The 20465-nt window shown below is 46.1% G+C and overlaps 1 protein-coding gene across 1 annotated transcript in view; it reads left to right on the forward strand.

Annotated features, from left to right (window-relative positions):
- Positions 1-20465, forward strand: part of LOC149453932 (A.superbus venom factor 2-like) — a 290293-nt gene that overhangs the window by 75225 nt on the left and 194603 nt on the right. Inside the window, exons 13-16 of the mRNA XM_089688005.1 lie at positions 3222-3419; positions 7978-8139; positions 13621-13750; positions 16335-16382. Coding sequence (XP_089544131.1) covers positions 3222-3419; positions 7978-8139; positions 13621-13750; positions 16335-16382 — 538 coding nt within the window. The remainder of the gene's footprint in view (positions 1-3221; positions 3420-7977; positions 8140-13620; positions 13751-16334; positions 16383-20465) is intronic.

Below are 20465 nucleotides of genomic sequence, written 5' to 3' on the forward strand. Positions count from 1 at the left end.
CATCTTCAAACACCTTCCTCTCCAAGCAGTAAACAATTACCCGCAGAAACCTTCACAACTTTAACCCTTCTTTTTTCCATTCTGCAACTGACCACCTCTATGACAGAATCTCTCCCCTCTCCTGCCCTGACCTGGCCACGTCTGTCTACAACAGTTCACTTTCAGCCACACTAGACTCGCTTGCTCCTCTAACTGCATGAGGTATCAGGCCCCGGCCATTACAACTTTGGCAGACTGACGACACCAGAAATCTTAAGAGACATAGCTGTGCACTGGAACAATTGTGGCATAAAACCAAATCCCAGCAAGCATTCGCCCTATATAAATGTGCTTTCTTAAAATATAATCCCTCCCTCCGTGCTGCCAATCAAGCCTACTTTGTCACTCTTATTAATACCTTTTCATCCAGTCCTTGTTGTCTCTTCTCTACTTTTAACTCTTTACTTTCTCCACCCTCACCCAGTAACTCAGTAAGATTGCCAAACATTTCAAAAACAAGATTGATGTAAATCGTGGGGCATCTCTACTACACAGACATCCATCCCACTTAGCATACCTTATACTAAACCTCCCTCAAAACTTTCCTCTTTTGACCTTGCTACTACTGAAGAGGTCACTAAAGTTTCCTCAGAAGCCCATCTCACCACCTGCTCCTTGGCTCCTATTCCCTCAATTACTATGGTCACCCCCTTCTTCTATCCTTTGCTCCCTCACTCATATCTTCCATCTTTCCCTCTCTACTTGTGTCTTCCCCTCCCCTCTAAAGTATGCACACATCACTCCCATACTTAAGAAGCCCTTGCTAGACCCCACCAACCTGAACAACTTAAGACCCATCTCCCTGCTCCCGTTTACCTATAAACTCTTAGAATGCTTAGTCTACAATCGCCTGAGCTCCCACCTCACCGACAACAACCTTCTTGACCCTTTACAGTCTGGCTTTCACTCACTACACTCCACTGAAACTGCCCTACTAAAACTCACTAATGATTTACTAACTGCTAAAACTAATGGCCACTACTCCATATACCTACTACTTGTCCTCTCTGTGGCTTTTGATACTTTTGACCATCCCCTCCTCCTCAAAACTCCACTCTCTTGGCCTCGGAGACTCTGCTCTCTCCTGGTTCTCCTCCTCCCTATCACAGTGCTCCTTCAGTGTTACTTATAACTCTGGCTCCTCCTCTCCACTTCCAGAATCCTGAAAACCTAAATTTTCAGGGAAGCTATAGGTGAAGGTAAATCTCTCTGATCTCTTGGACTTCAATTAACTCTTAAAGCGGAGCCCCACCAAAAAGGGGAAGTTCTGATTTAAGGACTGTTCCCCTGCTTCCCGTTAAGAATTGGCACCTTCTGGAATGGGGGGGGGGGGGGGGGGAGAGAGCAGGAACCCAAAATTTTCAGGTACCTGCTCACGCTTCTGCTGCGATTGCCTAGGTGATTGGAAGCGGAAATTGTCCTCCCCTTCCCTCCCCGTAGTCTTCTGGGACACGTGACAGGTCCCAGAAGACTACAAGACCATTCAGAAAGTGCAGCACTAATTGAGCATGCGCAGTGGGCACAGTGCTGTGAAGCCGTGAGCTGTCACAGCTGGGTGTCCACACTGAAGATGTCGGCGCCAGGAACAGTCTATATTTCTTTAGTAAATCAACCCCAATGACTTGAGCCATGAAGCCAAAGGTTTGACTAACATTCAGAATTACACAGCTATAAAGTTTTAACCCACAATTAGCGATTACAGCTAAGTACAGTACATAGCCAAAAATATGTATACAGGGGCGGACTGACCATTTGGAAACTCGGGCACTGCCCGAAGGGCCGGGGGTCAGTAGGGGGCTCCATGAGATGCCCCTGGTACCTTTTTCATAGGCTTTTTTGAGTTTGGGCAAGGAAACAGGGGCCCCATAATCCCCTATTGCCCGGGGGCCCCATGAGTTGTCAGTCCACCCCTGGTATACATGAATTTGATTTTTCACTTAGCCAACTTTTCTATCTACACACCACTTCCACACTGCACAGTCAGAGAGGTAATACATGTAGTTTCAGATCCATTAGACAAAAATCAACATCATCATCTCTTTAAAGTAAGCAGGTAGCTGACCCAGGAACTAGTGGCTGTACAGAACAAAAAAGAAAAGGTAAATGCACTATATATACACGTTATAACTATGTATTTAGATCAGCCTTTATCAACCCTTTTACCCCAAAGGAACCCTTAAAATAATTTTCAGGTGGCATAATTTTTCAGAATTTGCAACCCAAAGCATATCATGGTTTAACACCCCCCTCTTCAACACAATGAGGTAATACATTAAGCAAATAATAATAATAAACCACAAAATAAACTCAGATAATGAAAATTATAGTTTTCCCTAACATTACCCTCTTCCCACCAGCCATACACATATATGCAGCCTCTAGGTGGGTGGGATTTAAGGGACTGCATATATTTGCCCCTATGTAAACAATATACTGTGCTGAAAGCACACTCACTGCTCACTCTCAGCACAGTAACCTGCGAGTACCTGAAAGCTCCTGATTCATATTTGCGAACAGGAGCTTTCAGATCATGTGACCACTCTAATAGCCAATCACATCAGTCACATGATCAGAATGTCCGCCTCTGCCTCCTGGCATTTAGAACTTGTTAAAGTAGGGTTTAATAGTAGTGACACTATACTTTGATGTATCGCTTATACCGCTTTGGTGGCCATCAGTAGAGAAGAGCCGTAATTACTTTGATGGTTAGTGAGAGAGGTGTCCCCTGACATTGGTGGACAGTAAAGAATGAAAGAATGGTCTGCTTACATTTATGGTCAGTAGGTGACAGACCCCCTTACATTAGTAGTCAGTTGGAGCAAGAATGTCCCCTTAAGTTGGTGGTCATTGGGAAGAATTTCCCACTTTTTTTTTTTACCACTTTTAGAGACTGCTAATACTGCTAACACTGGCCGTGGGACTTTGAAGGCAGCAACATGCATGAAGTCAATCAACCACAGTTTGAGGAACCCCCTAACAACCTCAGGAGGAACCCTGATTGAGAAAGGCTGATTTAGATGTTTGCCTGGAGTATTTTCACAATATTTTTGAATTTAGTTCCCAAAAAATTTCTGTTATTTAGCATAATATTTAAAATTTTTTAGCCACTGTTGGGCTTTTTTCAAAGTTAAGTGAATATACAGCCATCCTGACTCTGTACCCTTCAACTTTGCTTTCTTCAGGTTCTAAGTAGAGGCAAGATAATTAAAGTTGGCAGACAGAAGAGGAAGGAAAGTCAGACCCTGGTGACATTGGTCCTTCCGGTAACTTTGGAGATGCTCCCATTCTTTCGCTTTGTTGCCTACTATGTGTTAAAAACTGGCGTAAAACATGAAATTGTATCTGACTCCATTTGGATAGATGTAGAGGATTCCTGTAAGGTAAGATGGGGGACAAATACATTAAACTGTGATAAAGGAATATATTATCAAAAGTGCTAATTGGACCTAAAAAACTATAACCATAGGGCAATGGATGAAAGATCCAACTACTGGACAACTATTTATAGAACCTGAGTAACACAAGTAATTGCATGAATGTGCATGTTAATACCATATGCAGACAGCCTAAGCACTGGAGAGAAATGGTGAACAGTCCATCTGGGGTAATTATTTTTTTCTCTCCTGTATTGGTTAGCGAAGGTGATGATCAAAGATAGGTTGTATGTTCGGCCACTCGCGTGTTCGGAGAAATCACGAACGACAAGGGCGTTTGGCGGGCTATTCGTCCACTGCGGCCCACAATGCACTGCGCATTGTGATTGGCCAAAACAATGCACCTGGCCATAGTGTTACTATGACTGATCTACTCTGAAGAAAGTATGTAAAAAAAATTGTAAAAAAATAAAACAAAATAAAAAAAAAATGTTTTTTTTACATACTGTCACCAGACAGTATCCCTAATCATTGCCACATCAGTCATATGATAAGGTACTGCACTGGGGTGACAGTATGTAAAAAAAAATGTAAAAAAATCTATTTTACTTCTTCGTTTTCCAAAAAATTGATAAAAAAAAAAATCACAACTTCAAAAAAACTAAAAAAACCCTTTTACGTAATACCTTAGACTGTCTACTTTCCAAAAAGGGGTAATTTGGGGGTATTTGTACTATCCTGGCCTTTTAATGGCCTCCAGAGGTGAGATAGGGGGTCAGTACAACAAAATTGATCAATTTTCAAATTTACCATAGATTGTAGACACTATAACTTTCACGAAAACCAATTGATATACACTTATTGGGATTATTTTTTTTTTTTTACTAAAGACATGTAGCAGAATACATTTTGGCGTAAATTTATGAAGAAATTTGATTTTATTGGATATGCTTTATAACAGAAAGTAGAAAATATTGTTTTTTTTCCTCAAAATTGTTTTTTTGTTTATGTAGCAAAAAATAAAAAACCCAGTGGTGATCAAATACCACCAAAAGAAAGCTCTCTGTGTGGAAAGAAATTATTTAAATGTTGTTTGTATACAGTGTTGCATGATTGCGCAATTGCCAGTTAAAGTAGCACAGTGCTGATAAGCAAAAAAATGGTCTAATCGTGAAGAGGGTAAAACCTTCTGGAGGTCAAGTGGTTGTAAATAACCTCTTGCCGAACACACCATGCTCTTGTATGGTGGCAAAGTGGCTGTTAACTGGTATGTGATTCGCAGACCCGGATAGATGGCGTGCATGCGTGTCGGCCTGGCTGTGCTATGATTTGCCACAGCACATGTCAATCACCTGGTCCTGGCCAATGACTGACCGCAGAGACCCAGTAATCGGCTCTGTGTTTCACGGAACACAGCTTTGTGATTGCAAACAACACAGAGCTGTGTTCAGTAATGGGATAGAGTTGCTTTTTCATACCCTGCTAGGCAGGGAATGGAAACAACAACATCCCCAGTAAAAGCACCACATATTACACACATAAACACTTTGTAGGCACACAATTAACCCCTTGATCGCCCTAGATGTTGTTAACCCCTTTCTGCCCAGTGTTGTTAGTACAGTGACAGTGCATATTATTAGCAGTGATCACTGTAATAATGTCACTGGGGATGTCAGTGGCAGTTAGTTCCCCCCAACGTCAGATTGCCCACCGCACTATCACAGTCCTGTTATAAGTCGCTGATCACTGCCATTAGTAGTATAAAAAAATTAAAATTTCAGTATACAGTATAGCCCATAGCAGGGGCGGACTGACAACTCATGGGGCCCCCGGGCAATAGGGAAACATGGGGCCCCTGTGTTCTTGCCCAAACTCAAAAAAGCCTATGAAAAAAGTACCAGGGGCATCTCATGGGGCCCCTTACTGACCCCGGGCCCTCGGGCAGTGCCTGAGTTTCCAAATGGTCAGTCCGCCCCTGGCCCATAGTTTGTAGACTCTATAACTTTCACACAAACCAGTCAATATACACTTATTGGGATTATTTTTATTAAAGACATGTAACAGAATACATTTTGGCAAAACTTTATGAGGAGATTACATTTTTTTAACATTTTTTTTCGTTGGATATGGTCTATTGCTGAAAGTTAGTGTTTTGGGTTTTTTTTTAACATTGGCGGTCTTTTTTTGTTTATATCACAAACACTGTAAAACCCCAAGGTGATCAATTACCCCCAAAAGAAAGCTCAATTTGTGGGAAAAACATTTAAATTTCATTCGAACATAGCATTGCATGACGGCGTAATTGTCAATTAAAGTAACAGTGCTGAAAAGCAAAAAATGGCCTTGTCAACAAGGGGGTAAAACCTTCCGGAGGGCAAGTGGATAAACAAACAAAAATAATAATAAATGCTGCCATCCCTTATTAGGCAGGTGCATCTGAGAAAGATAATAAAACATATAAAACATCAGTAAGATTTACACAACTTTTACCCATGGGCAAATATTTGGTGAAAGTTATGTAGCGCCCTTCTAGTTAGCTAGGGGGAAATAGCTAGTTTATTTTTCTGCTAGGAAGCCTGAGTAGCAACCTGGGTTTAAGTTAGAGGGATCAAATTTAGGTCAGGGCTGAGGGCTCTGCAGGTCAGTTCCCTGGTACCTCCCCCTGCTCTAGAAATGTGAAGAAGATTTTAGAAACAGTGGGCGGGAGGTGAAGAGGGGCTGGCTTGAACACTTAGAGAAATCTGGCCAATCCCCAAGCAGGAGGCTTGTTGTGGGGTCAGGGCAGCCTTTAAGTGTGAGAGAGCCTGCTCAGCAGCAGGAGAGTTAGGTTGGAAGATGTGAGAGAGGCTGATATGTAAAAGCCTGGGAAGGGGCCCAGTGGGAAGGAGCCTACCTACAGGCTGGGACCTGGAAAGGAGAATCACTCAGCTCCAATGGTCACCAGAGGGAGGAACACCTGTGGAGCCAGGGAAGAAGCCAGCCCAGCAGAAGCCCTGAAGGCAGCCACCAACCCAACCAGTTCACAGAAAAGGACTGAGTGAGTAATGCTGCACCTCCTGGTTGAGACAAAAGGGGAGAGGGCATTCTAGTGGGAAACCTGACTAGCTCTATACTCAGGACTGTTGCATTTAAAGTGGCAGCTTTGGATCCACTTGCCCAGGGATTTCCTCCAGATAGCTGGATGAGAAGAGGATTCATCTGGGGTCTGGAGTGGTACATCAGGAGAGGCTGGAGAGCGCTCCCAGAAGAGTTTTGCTCTAACGAGACTTGTAATGCAAGTCTGAAGAAAATGCGTCTTACTTGGCTGTGCAAGACTATAGTGGGGCCCAATAACTTCAGCAACCCCGAAGAGGGTAGTGCTACAGTTATATTAATATTTAGTGAAAATATTGAAAATAGACTGAATAATCTTTAAAAAAATAAATTGACCCAGAAGTAAAAACCCTTATACTTTATATGTGGCACTACCCTCTTCAGAGCTGCTGGCTTTGGGTCCCTCTTTACTTCCCGCACAGCCAGGAAACATGCATTTTCCATTTGTAACCAGACCCAAGAAACAGTCCATGGGCTTGATTTTTAAGTGTTATTAGGGAATTTATTTTGTATAGGGTAAAGGGGTTATGGGATGCCCAACTTGATTGCAGAATACCAATTGAGAACAATTTCCTTCTCTATACTACAAAAATGGCAGGAATTTGACTGTTCTAGCTGGAACTATGACAGTCTTTAACAAAGTAGTAGCTTGCCGGAGCTCTGAGTTCCCTTGAGTGAATTTTTAGCAACGTCCTAACTTGTAGGAGCTCTTAGCCCCCTAAGTTAACAAAATACCAGCCCAGCTGTCTACGGTATCTGATCCCAGGACAAATGATTGGGTAAGCTATAAACTGTCCCCTGAAGACCTGCCAAGAACTTGCATCCAGAAGACATCTCCCTTATAGGCCCTGGGGGTGTAGAGGTACTCACACTGTCCTTGTCCTGCAGCTGTGGAAAGAACAGTTTTCAGGCCTTCTAGCTGGGCTGGTTCCTCTCCAAGCTATGCAGACTGGCCTTCCTTGGTGGACTGCAGGGCTCCCTCTTTCAGCTTGCTTCCTTCTTCCAACTTCTAGTCTGGAGGCAGAACCCCCCTTCTCCCGGGGTCCCCTCCTAGGCTACACAGCAGCACCTCTCGGCACTCCGTCTTCCACCCGACTCCCCTGCTGGCCAGGCTCTCTCATATTTATGGGCTGTTCTGCCACACTGTCAGGCCTCCTGTCTGGGATTGGTCAGATTCTCATTAATATCAGCTCCTCTTTACCTCTGCCTATTAACTTCTAGAATCTTCTCCAAGCTTATAGAGCAGGGGGAGGTACCAGAGGACTAATCTACAGAGCACTCCAGCCTTACCTAAAGTAACCCTCTGTCTAAACTCAGGGTTCTAACAAGCCTCTAACTATTCTAAACAACTATGTACACCAGAGGGTGCTAGATGTAAATTAAGAACTTTCCTATAAATGTGACTAGATGTTTGACATTAATGTCTTGGAGGGCTCTACTATTCAAACATCTTCTGATTTGTTAACTACAGCTGGAGATCACAGACGGTAATACAAGAAGCGGTAGGGCACTGAATCCTGCAGATATGTCAAGTGTAAAAATTACAGCAGACTACAAGGCTCAAGTGAACCTACTTATTGTGGAGAAGGATGTCTATAAACAGAATGCAAAGTTTTGGATGTCACAAAAGAAGGTGAGAAATCAACAATGGCTTAGTAAAGTATACTGGTCTACTGACTTTATATGCAGTCAGAAGAACATGCTAAGGTATTATAAACAAACTGCTTTATGTGTAAGAACTTTTAATCATATTTAAGAATAAATATGGAAATGTTTCTGAATGTTAATACACCTGAGTATTTCTGAATGGTCGGTCCAACTAAAGACAATATTTTATAACAGATTGGTTTCTAATATATTTTATAGAAACCTGTAGCTTCAGGATGTGCTCCTTCCCACCATGGAGTTGGGAGGTATTCTTGCCCCACTGAAGCAGGTAGGTGTTCCTACCCACTTATGATTTGGGAGGTATTCCTACCTTGGAGTTGGAAGGTATCCCTGCCAACCTTGCCATTAGAGGTATTTCTGCCCACCTTAGAGTTGGAGGTTATTCCTCCCTACCTTGGAATCGGGTGGTATCTATGCCCATATGGAGTGAGGAGATATTTCTGCCCTCCTTGGAGTATAGGTATTTCTACCCACTTTGGAGTTGTGAGGTATTCCTGCCAGCCTTGAAGTTAGAAAGTATTAATGCCAATCATGGAGCCAGAAGGTATTCTAGTCCACTTTGGAGTTTGGAGGTACTCCTGATCAACTTGGAGTTGAAATGTTTCAAAGCCAACCCTGGAGTTGGGAGGTATTCATGTCACCTTTGAAATTGGAAAGTATTTCTACCTACCTATTAGCTGGTAGCAGGGGCGGACTGACAACTCATGGGTCCCCCGGGCAATAGGGGATCATGGGACCCCTGTGTCCTTGCCCAAACTCAAAAAAGCCTATGAAAAAGGTACCAGGGGCATCTCATGGGGCCCCCTACTGACCCTGGGCCCTCGGGCAGTGCCCGAGTTTCCAAATGGTCAGTCCGCCCCTGGCTGGTAGGTATTCATGCCTACCTCAGAGTTGGGATGTATTCCTACCTGCCTTAGATTCTGAAGGTATTCCTGCCAACCTTGGAATCATGAGGTGTTCCTGCCCATCTTGGAATCTGAAGGTATTGCTGCCCACCTTGAAGTTGGTAGGTTTTCCTAAAAACTTTGGAGTTGGGAGGTATTCCCACGCACCTTACAGTTGGAAGGTATTCCTGCCAACCTTGGATCTGGAAGGTATTACTGTCCACCTAGGAAATTGGGGTTACTGCTACCCTCCCTACCCCCCTTTGAGTTGAAAGGTGTTTCTTTTGACCGTGGAGATGGATGGTTTTCATCCCACCTCAGAGATGGGAACTATTTCTGCCCACCTTGAGATTAGGCCATGTCACTTCATACAATGAATATGTGAGGTGTGTGGCTGCAGTAGGTGTGTAGACCCAGGAAATCAAACACATAGATCTTACAAGTCTATTCCATGAAAGATAACAGATTAAAGAAGAGAGAGATAAAAGAAAATATGGAAAATTAATTGCCTTGAATCTTCCAAAAGATAAAATATCTTTATTATTTTATTTGATAGATCTTTAGCAAAGGGGGTGGGGATGGAACAACAGTGCCTAGTCTGGGTGTGGGGGTCAAGAAGAGGCTAAGATTGGAGGGTAGGCTGGGTTGACTCCAGGTTAGCAATTGCTAGGTAGGGCTATTAAATTATTAGGCAAAGTTGTGGTTGAGTTAGGGAGTAAAAACATCATCAGATCTGAAAGTGACAACAGGGAAAAGTAGCATCCCCAGTCAGCAGGATGACTGATATTCAGCTGTAAGTGGGCATGTAGGCAGGTGCAGTTTGTTTCTTTGCCAGTAGGTGGCTCTGTAGCAGAATAGTGTCTGGTTACAGTAGACAGTGTCATCAGGTGCTAGGGTCCTTTTAATCAGAGCCCTCCTGCAGTGATGTCACCAAGTTGGGAGGAGCACAAACACACTTGGGGTATGGGAGCTAAGCACCCTACCAGGGGCGGAATGACAACTCATGGGGCCCCTGGGCAATAGGGGATCATGGGGCCCCTGTTTCCTTGCCCAAACTCAAAAAAGCCTATGCAAAAGGTAGCAGGGGCATCCCATGGAGCCCCCTACTGACCCCGGGCCCTCGGGCAGTGCCCGAGTTTCCAAATGGTCAGTCCGCTCCTGCACCCTACACCAGCACAGATGTATCCAGCACGTGTAGGATCTGGACAGAGCAGAAGGCTGCAGAGGAATTGACCTGCATTCAGGAGGAGCCGGTTGTACACTTTCTGACCCTTATGGAGGTGGGGGCTAGGGCGGATTGCATAAGGCCTTTTAGGCCAGGCCAAGAGTTCCCTGAGTGAGGTTGTTTCCCTGGAGGGTCCTGGGAGAGGTGTGCCTGTGGAGATGACTACAGGAGCACAGTCCTGTGAGTATGAATGCCCTGGGTGGATAGAGAGACAGTTAGAGGAAGATGGCTGCTAAAGGTGCTCAATATGCTTTCACATGTGACTATTGCAGACCGTCCACTAAATGTGATTGACTATGTATTGTCTAGTGTGATGTGACGGTTATGCCAATCCCTTCATTCCATCAGTAAAATGCAGGTAATCTATTCATATGATTGACATTCCTTCCTTCTGATATAAAGACCAATGGCTGGGAATGTTGTGTGGGGGCCTCTGGTATGAAGTGGGGTACAATATGGAAGAGGGTTCATGTTCTAGCAAGACAGAAGTGGGGTTGGAGACTTGTGCTCTTGGCATCAATTCTAGTCAGCCAGAAAGCCCCTCTTACAGAAGTAGTGCTTCTTACAACATACCATAAATTAGAGCTCTCATGGTAAGTGGCAATTAAAAAAAAACTTTTCTTCAAGTTCTAAAGAGTGGTGAAGGACTATGTGACGGGAGTGACTTTTGGGGGTGGGGGGACCGCTTGGTCAGCTCATGTCCCCCTCATTATGTTTAAGGCACCCTGTGCCTGTTAAGGGTTACAGGGTGTGTATGTGAATGTCTGAGTCCTGTGTATAGTGTGTTGTCCATTGTCTGTTTACCATGTGCTACCCCCCATTGTGCTGTGTCTCCCTGTCCAGCCAACTATTATGGGATGTACTGTTTGTGTATTGGTGTGGGGGTTGGTCAATGTCCTTTGCCACATGGTTGCATCCCATTGTTCTGTGTTTGGTTGGATGGGGAGGGGTGATGAGGTGTTTCCTGTCCCTGGTTGTCTTTCCCCGCCCTCTGTATAAAACATGTTTTGTGTACAATAAAGTTAGTTGACTTCCTGTTTTAGTAGGAGCTGGGTGTTGTCTGTCTTTTTCCTGAGGGATTCCGAGGGCGTGGTCCGTGGATGGTGTTCGGACAGGGGAAGTTGTGCTATAACGGAAAAACTCAGTGCGGTCTGGGTTCCGGTTCCGTTACATTGGTGGCAAGCGGTGGGATTGTGCTTCCAGCTGTAAACACATCCAAACCACCACCGGGATTCAAGAGCAGGAAAAGACGTCAGTCACCCCAGTGGAGATATGGACCTGGCATCCGAGTTCCCAGGGCTACTACAGACTGTTCTTGCAACATACCCCAGGACTGTGTCTACGGATCAGTACCTGGAGCTCAGGCAGCGGATTTGGGAGGTGCTTTGGAGAGGAGCGGTCCAGGCTGCTGGTATGGACAAAGGCAAGTGCTACCCAACCCCAGGGGAACGGGCCAGGGACCATCGAAAGTCACGGATGCCATTCCTGGGAGAGCAACCCCAGGAGCAATGGTTGGCTGAGTTGGACAGGCTGGTCCAGCAGGAGATACAACTGGACAATAGATATCGGGCTCTGCAGTGGTACGCAGAGCAGGAATATTTAGGGGTGTCCACAGAGTGCTCTCCTGAGGGACTTGACTTTGGTGGCCCTGGATTGCTGTGGGAGAGCCTTACAGACCTTTTTGTGTTTGGCGATAGAGGAGAACCTACTCTGAAGGAGTTACGAGAAGGCAGAGAGGCTATGTTCGGTCTCACAGGGGTCTCAGAACTTAAACCAGATCTGGAATACCTGCTGCAGAAAGAACTGGATCTAGTAAGGGCATACAGGCAGCTGCTAGGACATGTTAAGCAGCATGCCCAAGAATCAGCAGTGGGAATTCCAGAGACTGGGGATCTGATAGACCTCTCAGCTGAGGAGGAACCAGCAGTAGACCTGGCAACAGGGCCAAACAGTACTGAACTCTGCCCAGCACTGGTAATGTCTCCTGAGTTCCACGGACAGGAGATGGTGAGCCCCGATCCCCAAACCCCAGTTCCAGAGGCTAGGGATTTGATTAACTTTTTTACTGATGAGGAACCAGCCGGGGAGCTGCCAGCTGAAGCGCTGACAACCGAACAGAGGGTCCAGGACCTTTGCCCCATGCCTGTGGTAGTTTCAGAGGCCCAGGGTGAGAAGGGAGAGGAGGTTGTTGTCCTCCCTCCCCCAGAGTCAGCCAGAGTGGAGGAAGTCAGCCTCCCTCCCCCACGGTTAGCCGGAGCAGATGTGAGATTCCCAGCAGAAGTGCTGGCAACAGGGCAGAGCGCCGCTGGCCTCTGCCTAGCAACTACAGCCACCACCTGGATACCCCAGGGATGCTGGGTAGTCGGCCCAGATCACCTACAGAAGGATGGAGTCGGCCCAGCCACCCTGTCTTCTCTCCAGCGGCTGAGAGGATTTCCGGGAGAAGGACCAGTCCGTACTTCTTCCCAGCGGCGGGTATGTTCTACGGGAGAGGCAGAGGTTGGCTGGGTGAGTAACGCTTGGTGTGGGACAATTTGTTTGGGGTTCTGTGTGGGTGCCGGCATTGGGGAACTGGAGGTGCAGAGTAACTTCAGAGTACATCCGTCTGGGATCTACTCCTGTGTTACTCTCCTACCGAAAGGGGAGATATGTGACGGGAGTGACTTTTGGGGGTGGGGGGACCGCTTGGTCAGCTCATGTCCCCCTCATTATGTTTAAGGCACCCTGTGCCTGTTAAGGGTTACAGGGTGTGTATGTGAATGTCTGAGTCCTGTGTATAGTGTGTTGTCCATTGTCTGTTTACCATGTGCTACCCCCCATTGTGCTGTGTCTCCCTGTCCAGCCAACTATTATGGGATGTACTGTTTGTGTATTGGTGTGGGGGTTGGTCAATGTCCTTTGCCACATGGTTGCATCCCATTGTTCTGTGTCTGGTTGGATGGGGAGGGGTGATGAGGTGTTTCCTGTCCCTGGTTGTCTTTCCCCGCCCTCTGTATAAAACATGTTTTGTGTACAATAAAGTTAGTTGACTTCCTGTTTTAGTAGGAGCTGGGTGTTGTCTGTCTTTTTCCTGAGGGATTCCGAGGGCGTGGTCCGTGGATGGTGTTCGGACAGGGGAAGTTGTGCTATAACGGAAAAACTCAGTGCGGTCTGGGTTCCGGTTCCGTTACAGACTACAACCTTTGCTGCATGTTTATTCTTGTTTTTATGTTCATTAAGGGATTTATACTTGCTTGTCAGGTGGAAGAAAGGAAAACTTTCCTTATTGGGGATCAGTTAGAAATACACAACAACTCCATTGTTTTGTACTTTTGTTGCTTTTACTTCTATTTTTCAGGTTTGGGACATTGTGGGAAAGTCAGATTCAGGCTGCACCGTGGGGGCAGGTGGTGATGGCTTACAAGTGTTTTATGATGCCGGTTTGGCTCTACAGTCAAGCTTTGCAAAGGAGACTGCACAAAGATCAGGTGATTTTCTAATAAAAATAGTCATGCAAAAGTAGCCATTTATTTTAATGTACTTGCCTATTTTTACAACAAGACATGAGCCTCCTGCGTCCTAGTAACCTAGAATACTAGATGACATGAGCCACCTGCGTCCTAGCAACCGAGGACATCAGACAACAGGAAATGCATGAGTTCTAGCAAGCTATATAAAACACTTCCTCCTTCCTTTCTCCATCTACCTCCTTTTGCCCTGCATCGACTAATTCATGTTTGTATGTAGCTAACCAAATATACACTGCTCAAAAAAATGAAAGGAACACTTTGAAAACACATCAGATCTCAATGGGGAAAAATCTCATGCTGGATATCTATACTGATATGGACGGGGTAATCTGTTATGAATGTAAGGATGCCCCATCTTTTGATGGAAATGAAAATGATCAACCTACAGAGGACTGAATTCAAAGACACCCCAAAAATCAAAGTGAAAAAATTATGCAGCAGGCTAGTCCATTTTACTGAAATCTCATTGCAGCAACTCAGAATGGTCCTCAGTAGTTTGTATGGGCCCCACGTGCTTGTATGCATGTCTGACAATGTCTGGGCATGCTCCTAATGAGACCATGGATGGTGTCCTGGGGTATTTCCTCCTAGATCTGGACCAGGGCATCACTGAACTTCTGGACAGTCTGAGGTGCAACCTGGCAGTGTTGGATGGATCGAAAACATGATATCCCAGAGGTGTTCTATTGGATTTAGGTCAGGCGAGCGTTGGGGCCATTCAATGGTATTAATTCCTTCATCCTGACTCATACTCTCGCCACATGAGGCCAGGCATTGTCGTGGAACAGGAGTAACCCAGGATCCACTGCACCAGCGTAGGGTCCGACAATGGGTCCAAGGATTTCATCCCAATACCTAATGGCAGTCAGGGTGCCATTGTCTAGGCTGTAGAGGTCTGTGCGTCCCTCCATGGATATGCCTCCCCAGACCATCACTGACCCACCACCAAAACGGTCATGCTGAATGATGTTACAGGCAGCATAATGTTCTCCACGTGTCAGGGACCCCAGACCTTACCGCGGCGCATGGGTCTGCGCATGCGCGGTATGCCAGGGGAAAACACTAGCGTGCGAGCATTAGGACCTGGGCACCCGCGACGGCAGTGGCGGTCGCGCACTCGCGATCGCGGACGTGTGCCTGGCACCAATGAGGACGCAGGGCACCCTATTTAAACAGGTCAGGTCTGTGCTCTAGTTGTCGTATGGTCTTTACCTGTATCCTGTGTTTCCTGAGATTGTGTTGTTGCCAACCCCACCTGACCTTGATTCGCTGACTATCTCCTGCTCTGATCCCTGGCTTGTCTGACCATTCTCCTGTCTAATCCTGTACGTTTGATCTCCTTTTGCCGAACCTGGACCGTAACCCGTTTATTCTTCCGCCTGACGCTTGTACCGACCTGCCTCCACTGTTACTGACCTGGCCTGTCTGACTTCGCTCACTCCACCTCTTCACATCAGGTCCTCACCTGCTACGTACCACCGACAAGTGCTTCTACCACAGCTGTTTGCACCCAGGGGCCGCGACCTGGTTTGCACCCAGGGGCCCTGGTGAACAAGCAGGTCGAGACTTAGATTCCGCGCCCTGGGGAATTCCGGTCTGTGGAGCGCTAGAGGCTACCGCCGGTCAATCCATAACACCACGACTTCTCCAGACCCTTTCGCGTGTGTCACATGTACTTAGGGTGAACCTGCTCTCATCTGTGAAAAGCACAGGGCGCCAGTGGCGGGCCTGCCAATTCTGGTGTTCAATGGCAAATGCCAATCGAGCTCTATGGTGCTAGACAGTGAGCACAGGGCCCACTAGAGGACGTCAGGCCCTCACGCCACCCTCATGAAGTCTGTTTCTGATTGTTTGGTTAGAGACATTCACACCAGTGGCCTGCTGGAGGTCATTTTGTAGGGCTCTGGCAGTGCTCATCCAGTTCCTCCTTGCACAAAGGAGCAGATACCGGTCCTGCTGATGGGTTAGGGACCTTCTACAGCCCTGTCCAACTCTCCTAGAGTAACTGCCTGTCTCCTGGAATCTCCTCCATGATCTTGAGACTGTGCTGGGAGACAGAGCAAACCTTCTGGCAATGGTACGTATTGATGTGCCTTCCTAGAGTTGGACTGCCTGTGCAACCTCTGTAGGGTCCAGGTATCACATCATGCTACCAATAGTAACACTGACCCTCGCCAAATGCCAAACTAGTGAAAAACAGTCAGAAAAGATGAGTAGGGAAAAAATGTCAGTGGCTCCCACCTGTAAAACTATTCCTGTTTTGGGGGTCGCCTCATCGTTGCCCATTTACTGCACCTGTTGTTAATTTCATTGACACCAAAGCAGCTGAAGCTGAATACCAACCCCCTCTGCTACTTAACTGACCAGATCAATATCCCAGGAGTTTCATTGACTTGATGCTAGACTCTGATTAAAAAGTGTTCCTTTAATTGTTTTCAGCAGTGTACTTAAAAGTTAATCTATTGCTAACAAAGAAATTACAATGTTTTTTTTTTAATTTTCTGAAATCTTCATATATATTCATACTTTTACCTTTCTTTAGAGTGTTCGTGCGAGGGTGGAGAGAGACGAGTTCGTCGTGCAATAGTCGGTAAGATAAAATGCATTTCTTTACTCTGCCTGATGTGAGCAATACCATTAACAGTTATAGAGTGAGGACATACATGGAGTGAGGACATACATGGAGTGAGGACATACATGGAGTGAACACATACATGGAGTGAGGACATTATCATGTACTTACCAAGATGACTGTTTTCATGTCTTTGCGATGGCCAGCCAAAACATGTAGTCTATTACCCATAAAATACTCAAAAACCCCCACACAAACATACAAATAAGTACACCCATAATAAAGTATGTCTAAAGTCAAATCTTTTTTGGGAGGAATAGTGCTGGAAATGTTTAAAACCCGTTTTCTTTTTGCTGTCCCCATAGGGAGAACTTCTCTTCACTTCCTGTCCTAATCTCGTCACTAAAGTGTGTCCCCCCTGGAAGGTTTCCCTTCGCTTCCCGTTCTAGTTATATCTATACATTCCCAGCAGTGAAAATGAGCCTTTTATCCTTCTATAGTAAACACACAGCAGTTTCTCCAGAAGGGGTGCAAAAGAGTGTCACTGCTGGGAGGGGAAGCATCTAAGTCACTGCTGAGAGAGGAGAGCATGGCAAGCTGTGCTAATGAGCTACCTGAAAAAGGGCATCAGGGAGACTTGAGATGCTGAGAGAATTGAAAATTACTCAAACAGCTTGACCTTCAAAGTACCTGCAACAATATAGGTCAGTGAGGGCTTGACTTAAAGTGGTTGTAAAGTCTCATTCTACGCACGAAGGTGAAAAACCTTCTGCTTGCAGCAGCCTCCTCAGCACCCCTATACTTTTTAGAGCCCAATCTCGATCCAACAATAAGCACAAGAGCAGAGGTTGTCCCAGGTGTTTTCCTCCTCATTGGCTGAGACAGCAGCAGGAGCTGCAATAGATCACCATTGCAGTGCTCTGTTGCTGCAAGGATCGAGCTCCTTCCATTAATATCTGCATGACTGGTGTCTTCACAGCATGTTCCCTTTACCACAATGCAGAATTTGTGTATTAAGGTGCTTAGTGAATGTTCAGTATTAGATTACAAGCCCGTTAGTTGGTGGATTCAGCTCCTGGGCCTAGTACCAACCACAGCTGGCACTGATGGCTGGTGGTTACAGCACTGCATGCACTCATTTTGAAGCCCTCTGTCAGGGATCAGGGTATGACCAGAAATGTGTGGACTGACACAGGGAAGTAGCAGGCTTCAGGAACACAGGCTTAGTCAGGGCTGGAGAGGTGGAATGGTCAGACAGGCCGTAAGGTACTGTCAGGCACCGCCCGGCGGGATCTCTAGTGACCCACAGAACGGGATTCCCCAAGGCGCGGAGTCTAAGCCCCAGTCTACCTTTTCACCAGAGCCCCTGATGGTGGGGATGGACTTGGCGCAGGACTGAGACCAGGTCGCGGCCCCTGAGTGCACCCAACTGTGGTAGAGGGGTCCGACGAGGGTATGTACCGGGGGAAAGCCTGATGTGAAGAGGCTGTCAGGTTCGGACAGTAGTGACTGGATCCGTGCGGGATGGACGGATGACAGTATGGAGTGTAGCGTAGTCAGACAAGCCAGGTCGGTAACGGTGGAGGCAGATCAGTACAGAGCAGCAGGTAAAGAGTAAACGGGTCACAAGCCAAGGTACAGCAACAGGAGGTCAAACAGCATAGGAGTAGGCAGGGACGAGCCAGGAGTCAGAGCAGGAGATGGTCAACAGGAATCAGGATCAGGCAGGGTCGGCAACAAGGTAACTTCTCTCAGGAACAGATGCACAGGGAACAAGATACAGGGGCTCATGGGAAACAAACACCAAGGCACTGATCACAGGCCTGGTCCTGCTTAAATACACCTCCAAGTGGGAGGCACATATGCAAACTGTTGTAATTCCTACACCGTTCACCTGATTTGGATGTAAATACCCTCAAATTAAAGCTGACAGTCTGCAGTTAAAGCACATCTATCTATCTATCTATCTATAAAAATATATATATATATATATATATATATATATATATATATATATATATATATATATATTATTTTATTTTATTTTTTTTTTCTCCTTTGTCTGTTCTGAAGCTTTTTGCCCTTATTTTAACATTCGCCAAGGTTTTTTACCTTAAAACTGGAGAAAAAAGGGGTCTAGAAGGGAAGCTTATCTTATGGAGAGGGCAAGGTGCTCTATAATGCAATCAGATAGAATTGGGCAGGGAGGACAACACCGCATGGGTTTTCAGTGCAGCATAGGTAGAATAGTCAGCTCGTTCGTTTCATTTCAAATCCATTGTGGTGGTGTATAGAGCCAAAAATGTTAGAATTGTGTCGATGTCCCAATATTTATGGATCTGACTGTAGTAATACAAACACACAGAACAGGCTCACTCTATGTACACTGTGCACTGCCCTTTGTAAAAAAAAATTGCTCTTCCCTTTTAGCGTGCCAAAAGGATCAGCAAGATGACCGCTGCTAGTGTGCAGTGAATCAGTGTGCCAGTTAATTGAGACTGTGCAGCATGAGCTGAACACACAGTGTACCCAGAGGATGGGGCACAGAAACTGGGGTGACTCTGCACTATGACACAGAGGATACCTGAGCATTATAATTGGAGAGGGGGACCTGAAATTGTGATAGAACAAGGGGACCTGGAAGTGTGACAGGAAGGGGGTACCTGGGCAGTGTGGGGCATTGTGACAGGTGGGGGGCAGTGTGAAAGGTCGGGGGGGGCAGAGTGAAAAGAAGGGGGCAGTGTGAAGAGGGGGCTAGAATGAAAAGAGGGTAGCAGAGTTACTAGAGGAGGGGAAAAAAGACAAGAGGGGTGGCAGAGTGACAAAAAGGGGGCAATGTGACAGGGGGGCAGTGTGACAGGACGTGGGGGCAGTGTGACAGGAGCAGGGCAGAGTTACTAGAGAGGGGGAAAGTGACAAGAGGGGGCAGAGTAACAAAAAGGGGGAAGTTTGACAGGTGGGAAGCAGTGGGACAGGAGGGAGGCAGTATTACAGGAGGGGGGGGGGGCAGTGTGACAGGAGGGAGGCAGAGTGACTAAAAGGGGGGCAGTGTGACATCAGGGGGGCAGTGTGACATCAGGGAGGCAGTAGGACAGGAGGGAGGCCAGTAAATAAATATAAAGAATCAGGAACATGGTATTTTCTAAATGCAGCCAAGGAAATGATTCCAAAATTTTGGCGTCAAGTAGAAGCTCCAAAAAAACAAGACTGGATAGGTAGAATGGACTATATTGTAAGATTAGAGAAACTGTTTTATACCCAGGAAGATGGTATGGGGATATATCAGGCGAAATGGAAAAAATGGGAAGAGTTTAGATCAAGGGTGAATGGACGAGAATAAGGCCTCTCTTTTTCCTGCCCCCTTATGGTGAGAGCCCGATTTAGAGCCTCTTTTTCTCTTGCCAAAGAGCGGTAGATGTAGGGTGGGGTGGGAGGTTGGGGAGGGGGGGTGACTTTGGATTTGCTAGTGGGGGGGTTGGGAGAAATAAGGAAAATATGGAAAATTAATGTTTAAATTAGATATTGTTGTTATATGAATGTAGAGAATTTATATTGTGGATTTTAAATTTCCTAATATTTTGAAAATCAATAAACATTTAAATTAAAAAAAAAAAAAAAAAGGACAGGAGGGAAGCAGAGTGACAAAAAAGGGGGCAGAGTGACAGGTGGGGGGCAGTGTGACAGAAGGGGGAGCATGGGACAGGAGGGAGGCAGTAGGACAAGAGGGGGGGCAGTATGACAGGTGGAAGGGCAGAGTGAAAAGAGTTGGTCAGTGTTATATGATTGCTCATACAAGTCAACTCTTATGCTTCACAGTTAAATCCTATGACACGAGCCTTGCCTAGCAGCACCTCCTTCCTCTCTGCCCAGCTGTAGGATCATCCACCTCCAGCATCACTGCTCCCCCCTCCAATCCTGGCACCACCCCTGGGGAGGCCCCTGGAAGTGCAAGGCCTTAGGCCACCATCTAGATTGCCTAATTAAAGAGCTGCCTCTGAAAACACGTCTGTCTGCTGTCTCTCTATGGGTTACTATTCCCCCTGTCTTCCTTGGGCAACATTGGGCTACAGAAGAGGTAGTGCTGCTGAAGAGGACAATGGG

This window comes from Staurois parvus, unplaced genomic scaffold (genome assembly GCF_062004578.1).
Source record: "Staurois parvus isolate SC_StPar_1 unplaced genomic scaffold, SC_StPar_1.0 ptg000444l, whole genome shotgun sequence".
NCBI classification, from domain to species: domain Eukaryota; kingdom Metazoa; phylum Chordata; class Amphibia; order Anura; family Ranidae; genus Staurois; species Staurois parvus.